Source organism: Mesoplodon densirostris, chromosome X, assembly GCF_025265405.1.
Source record: "Mesoplodon densirostris isolate mMesDen1 chromosome X, mMesDen1 primary haplotype, whole genome shotgun sequence".
Taxonomy (NCBI): domain Eukaryota; kingdom Metazoa; phylum Chordata; class Mammalia; order Artiodactyla; family Ziphiidae; genus Mesoplodon; species Mesoplodon densirostris.
This window is the reverse complement of record NC_082681.1, coordinates 32,603,933-32,617,112: the sequence shown is the minus strand read 5'-3', so window position 1 is coordinate 32,617,112 and position 13,180 is coordinate 32,603,933. Positions and strand designations below refer to the sequence as shown.

Genomic DNA, 13,180 nt, shown 5'->3' with positions numbered 1-13,180 from the left:
TCCCTAGAAAGGAAGGACACAAATTAAGATTTCCAAAACAACAAAACATTTATTTTGAGATTTGAGAATAATGGGAAAATTAAGTAATGGGAATTGGACCCTCATCGGGGTCTTCTGGGAAATCGGAAGCACCACCCTCTTCTGCAGCTCTATGCTTCTCCAGTTTAGCAATCAATTCTTTCGCTGGATTGAAGACGCCATTGGTCTGCTGGTCACAGACATAGCAGCGCGGGGTGGTGCGGAAATGCTGCAGCGCACAGCTCTCGCAGAAATAATGCCTGCACTTGGTGACAACTGGGTTTTGGAAGGTCTGGCGACAGATGAAACACTTGAATGGTATTTCCTCCTCATCGCTTCCCACTTCATAGTTTTCGTCCTCGTAGACACCATAGCGACCCTCATCAAGCTCACGTTCGATCTGCCACCCATGCTTGTAATCTGAACGGTCATGGAGGAATTTGCAGCTGTCTCCGAAGCCGCAAAAGCCAGTCTCCTTGTAGTCCTTACAAATGTCGGGCTGGTAATCCCAGCGCACGGTGGCACGCAGATGCTCGGGAGCTCGGATGGGGCCCTTCCTCACCATCCCGGAGGAAGCATTGCCCATAGACGTATCCTTAGGCTTCATGTATTTCTGATAATTATTGATTCCCCGATAGATCTTGTCATCTTCCTTGCCCCTCAGCTCCTCCTGGATCTTCTGGCTGCGCTCAAAGATGGCTTGCGCGTCACGTTCCTTCTCTGTGTCTAGTTCGTAGACAGCAGTCGCCCCCATATCCTCTGGCCCCACGGGTTTCGCCGAGCGAGTGGACTTATAGACAACGCCGAGGCTCTCGGGCTCGTTCTCCCCCTCCCCCTCCTCGCTACTCAGGTCGCCGTAAACCGCCTTCTGTTTACCACTGCCACGGGTTTTCTGTATCATCGGATTGTGGGTCACCCGCTTCTTTTCCGGGCGGACCACAGTGTTACCTTCGTCACTGCTGCTGCTGCTGTCTCTGGACTCTCGGTGGCAGACCGGGCGCTTTCTGCGGCCTGCAGCCCCTTTTCGCACAGGCTTTTTGAAAAGAAAGGTGCACACCTGGTCTGTCGTCTTTCCTGGAGAAAGTTGCTCTGCCATTTTAAGAGTTTCGAGCTCCGAAACGGCTGTGGCCTGCTGGGTGGCGCGGAGCTGCTTCACGTCACTGCACGTCTTCCGCTCGACCGCGAGTCGGTGCAAAATCGGCTGTGGGGAGACGACTGTGGGTGCAAGAGTGTGCGAGAGCGCAGGCGCGCACCACTCTTGGGCCCTGCCGCGCCCCGTCGCTTCCTCCGGACGCATACGTGACCCCGCCCCGCTCATGCGCTGCCGCGGAAGTTACCGGAAAGGGATTGAAGCCGGGTCACCTTTAAGGAGCTTGGAAGGAAGTGTTTGGCCTTGGTAACGGTGTCGCGATGTGGTTCGAGATTCTCCCAGGGATCGCCGTCATGGCCGCGTGCTTATTCATCCCGGGAATGGCCACTGCACGCATCCACAGGTTCACTAACGGGGGCAAGGTAAGGCGGCTTCTCCGGCCCGGCGGCTGACTCCACCGGCTGGCGTTACGAAATGGGCGGTGGGGTCGGGAACCCGTTAGGACCCGGAGCCTCTCTCCGAGATGGGGAATACCGAGATCGGCCCTTTTTCTTTTTATTGCCTAAAAGTCGAGGCTTGCGGAACGAAGCCAACGGGAACCGTATTCTACTTTAGCAAGGAACAGCTGGTTGCTAGGTGAAGCGTGGGCAGGAGGGCGGAGTAGAGTTTTGGGGGCTGGAAAGGCAGGAGATTGAAAGAGGTAGGTCCAAACTGCTAGGCAGAGGAGAGAGGCGTCAATTACCCTTGGACCCACTCCCTCTGACCTCTGGTCTCCTTTCTTGCTGGATTTTGATTTCTCGCATCCATATCTTGGTATCTTCTTGTTTTTCACTTTTTTCCTAGCCTTTTTTTTTTTTTTTTTTTTTTTGGCCGCGCCGCGCGGCTTGCGGGATCTCAGTTCCCCGACTAGGGGTTGAACCCCGCTCGGGCAGTGAAAGCGCCCACTCCTAACCACTGGACCTCCAGGAAATTCCCCTTAATTAGGTTTTTTTTTACCTTGACATTTTTTTATCCTCCCACTTTCTCTTGCAAACCTTTAGGAACTTAGGTCATGCTCCTGTTTTTCACATTAGGATTGTGATTTTCCTCTCTAATTAGTCCTTCACATTATCTCTAAAGTACAGAGTATAAATGTATTTACTTTCTGGTTTTGTGATTGTCTTTCACTTGTGATCTACCACTGTTGTTTCTTCTCACTAGGGTCCCCAAAGGGAACAAGTAGTCATGACTTTAAAAAAAAAAAAAAGAAAGGAGGAAAGAAAAAAATGATGCTGGTTAAAATAGAAAGTGTAAGAACTCATGGTTACCATCTTAACTCTAAAGTTTAGTGGTCTGATTTTATTTAGGATTCTGGTCTTATATTGTTAATTTGGTTTTTATATCAGTGATTCCATTTTTCTGGAATGTCACTTATTAATATCCCTCTATTGGGTCACTCATCTTTATAAACTACAATAACAGTTTCTTTTAATTGTAGGAAAAAAGGGTTGCCCATTATTCATATCAGTGGCATTTGATGGAAAGAGACAGGCGCATCTCTGGAGTTAATCGTTACTATGTGTCAAAGGTAAGATGGCTCTGACGCTAGCCCATCTGTCAGAGTTGAGGTGCATTCTGGTTAATGTTTTGCCAAAGGTCTTACAGCAGACTGGGAAAATGCAAACTAAAATAGCACTGTCTTTTACATATTTAATGATCCTTTGCATTTCTTATTATGTGGATCATCTGCCTATATCCTTTCTTGTTCTGTTGTCTTTTTCTTTTTGATTTATAGGGCTCCTTATATATATATTAGAGATATTAATCTTTTGTCTCTTTTATATGTGGCAAGTATTTTTCCCAGTCTGCTGTCTTTTTTACTTTATGGTGGCTTTCATCAGATAGTTTTTTTTTAACATCTTTATTGGAGTATAATTGCTTTACAATGGTGTGTTAGTTTCTGCTTCATAACAAAGTGAATCAGTTATACATATACATGTGTTCCCGTATCTCTTCCCTCTTGCGTCTCCCTCCCACCCTTCCTATCCCACCCCTCTAGGTGGTCACAAAGCACCGAGCTGATCAGATAGTTTTTAATCTTGATGTTCAGTTTATCATATTTTATCGTTCTGGATTTTGGGTTTTATATCTTGTTTACAAATGACTTTTGTACCCAAGATTCTAAAAATATATTTCTACAGTTTCTCCAAATACCATTACAGTCTTTTTTCCTTTTTTACATTTAGTGCTCTGACCTGTCTACAGGTCATTTTGGGGTATAATGTGAAGCAAGGATTTAACTTTAGTTTTCTCCAAGAAACAGCCAGTTGTCACAGTTATCTACATATGGAAAAGTCCATTTTTTATTTGAAATACCACTCTTGTAAACTAAATTTCCATAGACACATGGGCCTGTTTCATGAATGCACTCTACTCCATTGGTTTGCCAGTTCCTGCACCAGTACATTAAAGAATTTCTATAATTTTTTATTTGATTGAATCCTATGAAACTGCTGTTTTTGTGGGTCAAACATGGCCAAGCAGTAGCATTTTCATATGGTTCAATTTAATAGTATGTCTTATATATTGTAGGAATTCATCCTCATTATTCTTGTACAAATTGTTTACTATTTTATACTTTCTCCTTGCTAATTCACCCTTCACAGCAAATCTAGGTAAATATTAATTCCATTTTATAGATGAGAAATCAGAAAGTCGGAGTGATTAAATTACAGTATAAGGACTCAACCTATGTGATCTGCCTCTCAGTATAGTGCTATTTGAGAATCTAATCTGATGAACATGATGATAGTTATCTACTCATCTAGAGTGGTATTTCTCAAAGTATGGTTCAAGAATAACCAAAAAAAGGGGGAGTGGGGGAGGAATTCCCTGGCGGTCCGGTGGTTAGGACTCTGAGCTTCCACTGCAAGGGGCAGGGACATGGGGCACGGGTTCGATCCCTGGTCAGGGAACTCAGATCCTGCAAGCCGCACAGCCAAAAAAAAAAAAAGAAAAAAAAAGTATGCCATCAGGATCACCTGGCATGTGAGATAAAATACAGATTCCTAGGACCCTGACTGGACCAAATGAATTAGGATTTTTACAGGGTGGCTCCTAGGACTATGCAATTTTAATTTCTCTCAAGTTGATTCTTCCTTCAATTGGAACAGAATACGTGAAATGTGTTATTTTAACCCCTGGAAGAAATGTCATCACTGATTACTCTTTTACTTTGTTGTTTCTGAAGTATTTGGTTGTGAACTGAGTAAGATAGAGTGGTCTTCTGAATAGTGTCATGCTTACAGGGCAAGAGTTCCGGAGTTGGGGGTCCCTGAACTTGAATTCTGGCTTTACTGCTTCCTTACTGACTTAAACAAGGGACTTTAAACCTCTCTGAGCCTCCATTTTTTTCACCTGTAAAAAAGTAGAATGGGGCTAATAATATCTTCCTGATGTTGGCTGTTATTTTATAAAATGGATTTACCTTACTGTCCTCTGACGCTGAGGGTGCTTTGTAGAAGGATCCAGGTGGTAAATAGTTGCTTTACTTTAGTTTTGATTGCAAGTGGAAGGGGGGGTTGTCTTTTCATATAAAGTGGTATGTTTGCTACTGTCAGAAAATGAAAATTAGGAGTCATTATAGGTTATAGGAATCATTGTAGGTTGTAGTACATGTACATCTTTGACAGGAACAGAATTCTCACATTTTCCTTTTTAAACTGTTTTTCAGGGTTTGGAGAACATTGATTAAGGAAGCATTTTCCTGATTGATGAAAATAACTCAGTTATGCTTGTCTACCCCTGCTAGAAGGTTATGCAGTGTATTGTGTTGCATGCAGTGTATTTTGTAGTGTGTAATAAAAATAAAACAAAAAAGTAAAATCAGAGGTTTTCTTTACTTTTTAGAATGGTACTACACAAGATCAAGCAGTCTACCCAATGTAGCTTTATCACTTTAAAAAAACTAAAGGCAACTGAGGCTTGTAAAATTATAGACGTAATGTACACCAAGTGCCGATCACTGTGCCTGGTGCCTAATGTGTCACAAATGGTAGTTCCTGCTATTGTAATATTACTGAAAACCATTGTTTCTTCAGAGATTGCTAGGAGAATACAGAAAAAGTAGTACTTTGTTTTTTTTCTAGTTCCTTTTCTGGGTGAATCCTATGTGCTTAAAATTGCAGACCGCACCTTCAACTTTCATGCACTCTGTATCCAGCACATAGTATTCACTCAAGTGTTGATTTTTATTTTAGATTGCTGTGTAGAGCAGCAACAACAGTGATTATGTTTATTAAAATGAGCGTACCGACCATTTGAAATAAAGAATTGCATGTTCAGGTAATATGAAGATCTGAAAAGGTGTAACTACTGTGAAGATGGTGATACTCCATGTGTACAGATCAACACCCCAGGTGACCACAGGACCTCTGGGTGAGAAAACTAAGTTATTTGTCACCCCCATCTTTTATTTAGTTTAACATTTGATCTGCTGGTTACCTTAAACACACCTGCACTGTATAGTTTCCGTTGACCTCATCTTACAGGACAGGGCTGACAGAGGAAGGAGGTGGCAGTCCCACTTAGAGGAATACTGTATATTGTGCCACCCTGTGATGATGAAACTGTTTAAGGAAAGCTGTGGTCATGGTTACAAATTTAATACAACCTCTAGTCTTTATTTAGTGCTACACAGGGCTCATTTTGCTGACTGTTATGAGAACTATCTCTGGAAAGGAAGAGAGAGGGCAGGTAGTACAGATAGGAATACAGGAGACTTACTGACAACATTACTAAATTTGTCACTAAATCTATTGATTTTTAGGTCTGTTCTCTGTCCACTGTACCTCTAGGCGGGGCTCATCCACTAGAGGATTCATCCTCAGATGAATGTCAGGGCTGTATAGGGAGGGGCTACAAAGTGACAGAAAATCAGTTGGTCAGGTTTAGCATTAGCGTCCGAATTCTTCTCTCCCTTTTTTGTGGCACTTGCTATGAAATTTAGCCTTATTTTTATACTCCACTGCCAGGGAGTAAACCAGATTAAAATGCACACTTTGAAGCCAGAAGACTAGAGTGGTGCGTTGTAGCCTGCATTTCTCTTTGATTTTTTGAAAGTGCAGTTAGCCAGAAGGGTTTTCTTACAGCAGCTATGACAGATGTGGTCTGGCTACTGACCTCGGGTCCATTGGTCACCTGCTTTTAAGGCAAGTTGAAAGGATGCTTGGTAAACGATGCCATTCATTTGGTTTTATTATCTTTTTAATTTATGTTTATTGAAGTATAGTTGGTGTACAATATTATATAAGTTTCAGGTATACAACAAAGTCACAATTTTTAAAGGTTACACTCCATTTATAGTTATTATAAAATATTGGCTATATTCCCTGTCCTGTCCAATATATCCTTGCAGCTAATTTTATACATATGGTTTTATTCTTTAACTTTTAAAACAGATACTGTATTCACATAGCTCAAAAATCCAACAGTATAAGGTATTCAGTGAAAAGACTTGTTCCAGTCCCCTGCCCAGCACCTGCCCCACTATCACACTACCCCAAAGGGTCTCTATGCATGTAGAAATACAAACACGTGTTCTTCTGTCTTCTGTGATGGTAACATTTGATACACAGTTTACCTTTATGTCACTTGTTTGGAAGAATGGTTCTTGTTTGAAATTATATCTGCCAGGCTGCCATCATTACTTGTAGGGTCAAATGAAATAGTCAGTAGGAAAAGAGTTTGAAAAAGTTTAGAGGAAGCCATACACATTCAGAAGGGGGCTGAAAGAGGATGGCCCTGCCCTTTGGGAAACACTTTTAAGTGAAATATTTATGAAAAAAAAAAGACAACGCTCTAGAATCAGCAATTCCAACTTATAAGGACCCTTAGACATCTAGTCCAAATTCTGATTGCTCAGTTGAGGAAACAAAGGTTCAGCGATGGGAAGCCATCACCTGGCTAGCTAGTAGCAGACCTGGGACTAGACTCTCCGTGTCTAGACTCCCAACCTAGTGCACTTTTAACTGTTCTTTGTGGCTCACTTCAATAAACACTGCTGAGTGACTGCCACATGCCAGGTACTGTGTCCCAGATTTGAATAAGACAGCCTCGCCCTTCTGGAGCTCAGTCCGGAGGACTGACTGCAAGGCAATTACAGGATGGGGTGGTGAGTGCTATGACAGGGGTCTGCAGAAGGTGCTGTGGGAGCACACAGCTGGGATCTGACCCAACCTTCAGGTGGGCGGAAGGGAAAGGGCTTCAGGTAAGTTCCAGGTGATGCCCACACCAAGCCAAGTCTTGAAGGTTGGGGAGCATTCACGAGATAAGCAACTGAGGCGAGAAAAGCAGCGCGAGTGTGAGGACACAAACTACCGTGGCTGTGTGGGAAAGAGCCGCAAGTCTGTGCAGAACTAGAGCAAAGAGTGTGAGGCAGGAAGGAGAGGGAAGAGGGACCAGAGAGGCTGGCAGGGCCCAGAACACCAAGGGCCTGGCCTGTCTCCCTTGGGTGTCAGACTTTGTCCAGGGCAGCTGGAAGCCTCTGGGGGCGGCAAGCGGGAGAGTGAGGTGGGGACGTGCAACCATCTGCCGGGCTGCTCTGCAGAGCACGGACTTAAAGACGTGCTTCTCAGCCAGGGTGAGTTTGCCCGTCAGGGCACATTCGGAAAGTTTGGAGACATTTTCACGTGGAGAGTCGGGGGAGGTGCTACTGACATCTAGTGGGTAGAGCCTACAGTGCAGGGGCCAGCCCCTCCCAGGACAGTTTTAGGGAGCCCACGACGTCAACACTGCTGAGATCGAGAAACTCTGAAAGCAGCATGGTCTCCATCAAGCAACATGCCAGGAAGTGTTATTTATTTTTTTTATTTTTTATTTTTGGCACGGCTTGCGGGATCTTAGTTCCCCAACCAGGGATCAAACCCGTGCCCCGTGCAGTGGAAGCTCGGAGTCTTAACCACTGGACCGCCAGGGAAGTCCCGAAATGTTGCTGGTTTTTTTTTTTTTTTTTTAAATTCCTACTTATTCAGGTCAGGCGTCTATGGGAGTAATTCCCCTTTTCCTCTAGTTCCTCATTCTTTTTTCATTAGAGTTCAGATCCCAGATTCTCTCTCGGCTCATTTGTAAACCTGAACTTTATCCCATCCCTGGAGGCATTTGTTTTCCCATGGATGTATCCCAACTCACTGCGAGTGACGTGCTTCAAGTCGAGAAGGCAAAGAACAAACCGTTTCTTTTCTGAAGGGCTGTGGAGAATCGGAACTTTGGGGGGATCAGCACATCAGGAGGCTCGCCGCCTCCAGCTGTGTGACCTCACGCAAGTCACTTCACTGCTCTGAGGCTCAGGTCTCCTCCTGTCTTCCAAGGGAGGATAGTACGCGCTCTGCACACGTCCCTGGGTATCTGAGACAGTCAGGACGTCATGTATGTGGAGTAGTTTGTAACTGGGCAGCCTTGTGCCTGTGGAGGGGATCACTGCTGGCGCTGCAAGCACCCCTGGAACAGCTGTCCAGTCCACTCCCAGGTCGCCCAAAGGCACCCGAATGTGGTAGGAGGACCCTCAGGCCCGCTGCGGAACCAAGTGTAGGTGGCGGCAGCAGTCTTGGGTCCTCTCTTAGAATGAGTGATCACACCTAGGGATTCGCAGAACACCGCAACAAAGACAACAGACCGCACTAACCTCTATAAGGACACGCATTGCTCTAAAGGTGTGTTCTGAGAGCAGAGAGGAAAATGCAGTTTCTTGCCACCGTGAGGACCGAGTGCCCGGTTACCCCTCTCGGCAGACACGACCTGCTCTGTTCTAGGAGAAGGTGGTGACCGGATGGGACTGAAGCTGGCCGTCCTCAACAGGGAGCCTTTGGATGGGAGGAGGGTGGAGAGATAAACACCACTTGGTTTTCAAGATTTCATATCACCCTGATACTTTTGTGACCTGAGAACTCAAATGATTCTACTACACTTTTGTGACACACAAGACACACGGAACAGTTATCGAGGTTTTTCTTTCCCAAGTATGTCGATGCAGATTGTATGTATCTAAAAACTCTGGCGTTCAGCTTCTTGGTTTGGGTCCCCGTGTGCTTGTGTAATGCTGCCTTCCTCCACCCCACCTCATCCACACACCCCTGACCCAATATTTCATCTCTTAGGTTTGCATACTCGGGAATATTCTTTTGGGATGTGCTCTTCCTTTGCTTCCCAGATGAAGCTGGAGTAGAACCTGAGCTAGACCCTGAGGGGCTCAGAATGTTCTTGTGACCTTCACACATGGGGCACTGTTGATAAAAGATGAGGACATTTCTGTAAGGAATAAATCCAATGCTATGTTTGCATAATCTTTAATTGTTAAAGGTTTCTTTGGCCTATTTGTGTACCCTCTGTGTCTGATGCTTTTGGCCATAATATACCTCTTCCACCCCCAAAGTCTCTTTAGCAATGCAGAGCCAAGTCACTGCTTTTGGGATTTCCACAAATATTGATTGAGGACTAAAGACCTAATTGTTCTTTTCGGGGCATCACTGAGAAAATGGCCTAGCAGATCTTACTTGTGTAAACCCATGTAACTGGTGCTTTACTAGTTTGAACACATTTTGTTTCATCTGTTGTTCTGTTTCTTGGCAGGCGCCTTCCTAAGTTCCAGAAAACATGGAGAAACCAATTATGATATATGGGCTAGAGAGTAGTCAGGTAATAAAATGTACAAACAAGTATGCAATTTCAGTTATGACCCTAAAGGACTGTAATACCAAAGGCAATAGGAAAAACGGGAAGACAATGGAAACACTGAGCATCACTGCCCCCAAGAAAACAAGAATCTTTTCCGTGTGTTTAGGAGTTTCTTTGGTATACCTGCCTGTCCCCCTGTGTGCCACCTACCACACGGCTGGGGAGTGTCTCTTTCACTTAGCAGACAGATTTTTTTCCTTCTAGGTTTAATACCCTTTGTTTCTAGAGGCCAGAAAACAGCATAGGCCCCCAGAAGCCCACTCCGGTCTCTCATCTCTAAGAGCCTGGTCTTTGGGGCAAGGTGGGTTAGGTATCTAGGGCAACTCTGGAGTTTTCATCCAGTGTCTGTTGGGGGCAGCCCAGTGTGGTTATGACCATGGAACAGAACATCAAGGCATCACCATCAAAAGTCCAGTTATCCAGGAACAGCTCTGCCATAGTACTTGTGTTCTGAGCATGGCACTGTTCAGTGTGGCACTCGCCCTATGGCAGACCTGCATGCTCAAGAACAGCTGGAACGTTCTGAGAGGTCTTTATGACATCATGACTGTCAGGGATCCACCCACCTGAGACTGACTGGCACAGTACAGTTCTCAGGGTGTGTGGCCTTTATGGATGGAGAATGGGCCTCAGTTTAGGAAAGGCCCTGGGCTCCTAGCACCTCCTCTCCCTTCCCGGCACAGTGTGGTGGCCTTTTAGACTGGAAGTGAGGTCACTCTGCCACACACTTAGAACCTGCCCCAACCCAAGATGCCTTGCTACATTTGACTCATTGGTTCTCTTTTCACGTGAGCACACCTTATCTTCCCAACTAGATTGTAGGTGCATTGAGGGTGGGAACCTTGTCTCACTCAGCTTCACTTCACCACAGTGCCTGCCACCTGTCCACTTTGCAGTACTTAGAAGATATGTGCTGGCTGACTGGGCTCACTTGACAGGAGAACGTCAGCATTTAGCCCGAGCTTCATCGCTGAGAACTGACAGCCTTGCTGGACATAGGCAGGGAGGAGGAAAGGCGGGGTGGGAGAGTAAGAAGATAAATAAGGGAAGGGGGTGACTGGGTGAGCATGAGGGTACAAGACGAGGCAAGGGCAGGAACTGGGTGGGAACTGACATGACTGAAGGACTACAGGTGGGAAAGAATAGAATCCAAGGCCCAAGGTGTGGCTTCCTTCCTCGTGCGCTGACGTCAATCGCCCCGGCCAGCACCCCCCAACTGCCCTCAATTCAGGAAGGAGCTGACAGCGACGGAAGCAGCTCCTCGCTCTAGTGAGCACCGCATCCTGGGTACAAATTCGCCCCACTTCCCATATGCGGGGGGCAAGTGAGGCCCCTGCCCTCTCCCTCCCCTGGCGGAAGGAAGGAAGCCCAGGAGGCGGGCTCACAGGTCTGACCGTGTGTGTGTGTGTGTGTGTGTGTGTGTGTGTGTGTGTCTGTGTGTGTGTGTGTGTGTGTGTGTGTGTGTGTGTGTGTGTGTGTGTGTGTCGATGATCTCCCTGAAGCGGACCGGGCACGCTCCGCGCACTCACTGGGCTGCCGTCAGGGTCTGGAAGGGCTTCGTGGCGGGTCTGGGTCCGCGGGGCACATCTTTGCACGCAGGCTCCACCTTCTTGCAGGGGCCAGGCTGGACCAGGCGCCGTGTGTGTGGGAGAGGGGCTGCCAAGGCTTATTTCCTGCTCCCGCCCTCGTGCCCCACCTGCACCTCTCCGGGGCTCCGTGCCACTTCTCCACACTCAGCTGCGCCGGGAAGGAGGCACCCGAGGAGGGTGTGCTTTGGAAGAACCTGTCCTCAGTGCTGCCTGAGAGTTCAAAAGGCCTCTCAAGCTGGACAGCCTGGAGGTCAGAATTTGTCGCTTCAGTGAGCAGCCTGGCTGGGGGTAGGAGGTGAAGTTCTGGCCCACCCACTTGCAGCTCCTGCTTCCAAGAGGAGCCTTTCTAATCGTCTGGGAAATCTCTCCTGGCTCCCCCACGCAAACACTTTGTCTTCTAGGAGTTTCTCATAGCTGGCCTGCAAGTCTCTCTCCTCCGGGCAATTAAGAATCCCACTGCCCGCCCTTCCAGGCCAGGTCCTCACCCTGGGCCTCACACCAATGGCCCCAGGGCTTCTTAGGAGAGGTCTTGCTGCCCCTGCCCACAAAAGCTTGGCATGCAGGAGGCTGGAGCTCTGCCCTTTTGCAATGCATCTACGTAGGGCCTAGTGTTTCCAGTTTCTCCTCTTTCCCCCAGGGAACCCAGGAGGAGGGCGGGGTGTGGACCAGGGCCTGCTATGGCACTAGAAGGTTCATGGCAGTTGGTCTGATGGACCTTGTGGGAGTCAGGTCAGCAAACAGAACTGAGGCCAGTCCTTATCATCAATCGTTTTCGTAGATCAGGAGCCTGTGGGCTCACCAAGGGCAGTGTCCACACGAGTCCTCCTCCTGCTTTGGCTCCTGGGCACCAAGCCTAAACAGTGAGAGCTCAAGACACACCCGCCCCTGTTATCCTAGGCACATTCTCCTAGCTTTGGGGAAGTGACCGGCTCTTTCTGACTGCTGTACTTTTTTTTTTTTTTTTTTTTTTTTTTTTTTGCGGTACGCTGGCTTCTCACTGTTGTGGCCTCTCCCGTTGTGGACCACAGGCTCCGGACGCGCAGGCTCAGCGTTCATGGCTCACGGACCCAGCCTCTCCGCGGCATGTGGGATCTTCCCGGACCGGGGCACAAACCCATGTCCCCTGCATCGGCAGGCGGACTCTCAACCACTGCGCCACCAGGGAAGCCCCTGCTGTACTTTTTGATTCTCCCCGTTATGGTTTGTCTCTTCATCGTCATGATTGTGGTACCTAATGGTTATTGGGCACTGTGGACAAAAGAAAGTCGCCTGCCATTCTACTAAACAAACAATGTTGCCCGCCATCAGGCCAGGAGCCATTGCAGCTGCACCCCCAGCCCAACAGACAACGCTACTGGCCCTAGATAGTTAAGATGCATATCTAAGGAATGATTTCAATGAGCCCAGACTCTGGCATCTTCACATACAGAGAAAAGCACTAAAGTCATGAACTTGAGATGTTTTTTGTGATTAGCAATAATCGTTTGATGTTTGACAACATTTTTTTTTCAGCAAAAACTCCTGTATATCGTGGCTCCTCCCTTAGCTCTTCAGAACGGTTCCTCAGAGCTCTCTGAGATGCTGTCTCATGGGCTATAGTCCTCAGTAAGGTCCCTGAATAAAACAGAACTTAAAACTTTTAGGTTGTGCTTTTCTTTTCTCCAGTCAACAGCACTTAGAGTGTGCCTGTCCTTGTTTTGAGCGCTCTGCATGAATCGCTTCCTTTCATCTTCTTATCAGCCTTACGAAGTGATGCCTATCAAGATCCCCATTG

The 13,180-nt window shown here is 46.9% G+C and overlaps 2 protein-coding genes across 2 annotated transcripts; one reads left to right on the top strand and one right to left on the bottom strand.

The window, feature by feature from the left end:
* Nucleotides 1-29: 29 nt before the first annotated feature.
* RNF113A (ring finger protein 113A) lies at nucleotides 30-1,238 on the bottom strand. Its single transcript, XM_060087134.1, has one exon. It carries the CDS (start codon nucleotides 1,112-1,114, stop codon nucleotides 80-82), a length of 1,035 nt encoding a protein of 344 aa, XP_059943117.1. The 5' UTR covers nucleotides 1,115-1,238; the 3' UTR covers nucleotides 30-79.
* Nucleotides 1,239-1,331: 93 nt separating this feature from the next.
* NDUFA1 (NADH:ubiquinone oxidoreductase subunit A1) lies at nucleotides 1,332-4,972 on the top strand. The gene is made up of 3 exons (XM_060087135.1): nucleotides 1,332-1,530; nucleotides 2,586-2,675; nucleotides 4,821-4,972. The coding sequence occupies exons 1-3, from the start codon at nucleotides 1,429-1,431 to the stop codon at nucleotides 4,839-4,841; spliced, it is 213 nt and encodes a 70-aa protein (XP_059943118.1). The 5' UTR covers nucleotides 1,332-1,428; the 3' UTR covers nucleotides 4,842-4,972.
* Nucleotides 4,973-13,180: the final 8,208 nt, after the last annotated feature.